This window comes from Limulus polyphemus, unplaced genomic scaffold (genome assembly GCF_000517525.1).
Source record: "Limulus polyphemus unplaced genomic scaffold, Limulus_polyphemus-2.1.2 Scaffold197570, whole genome shotgun sequence".
Classification (NCBI taxonomy): Eukaryota; Metazoa; Arthropoda; class Merostomata; order Xiphosura; family Limulidae; genus Limulus; species Limulus polyphemus.
In genome coordinates this window covers 1-518 of record NW_013863166.1, presented here as the reverse complement: position 1 = coordinate 518, position 518 = coordinate 1, and the positions used below count along the sequence as shown (strand labels likewise).

Genomic DNA, 518 nt, shown 5'->3' with positions numbered 1-518 from the left:
TTACTAAAGAAGAAAAACCTGAAATCACACCTGTATCTAAAGAAGAAAAACCTGAAGAAACACTTGCTCTTCCTGAAGAAGAAAAACCAGAAATCACACCTGTATCTAAAAAGGAAAAACCTGAACAAAAAGTTCCTGTTCCTGAAAAAGAAAAACCAGAAATAACTCCTGTCCCCAAAGAAGAAAAACTTGAAGAAACAGTTACTTTTACTAAAGAAGAAAAACCACAAATAATTCCTACACCTAAAGAGAAGGAAAAACCAGAAATGACACCAATTCCTAAAGAGGAAGAACTTGAAGAAAGAGTTACTGTTACTAAAGAAGAAAAACCGCTGATAATTCCTACTCCTAAAGAGAAAGAAAAACCAGAAATAACACCTATTCCTAAAGAGGAAAAACATGAAGAAAGAGTTGCTGTTCCTGCAGAAGAAAAACCAGAAATAACACCTGTATCTAAAGAAGAAAAACCTGAAGAAACACTTCCTGTTCCTGAAGTAGAAAAACCAGAAATAACTCCT

General features: G+C 34.0%; 1 protein-coding gene across 1 annotated transcript; it reads left to right on the top strand.

Moving 5' to 3' along the window:
* Positions 1–5: 5 nt before the first annotated feature.
* On the top strand, positions 6–515 carry LOC106477986 (fibrous sheath CABYR-binding protein-like; the record flags this gene model as incomplete). The annotated part of the gene is made up of 1 exon (XM_013938492.1): positions 6–515. A coding segment is annotated over one exon (510 nt), but the record flags the coding sequence as incomplete, so codon positions are not given.
* Positions 516–518: the final 3 nt, after the last annotated feature.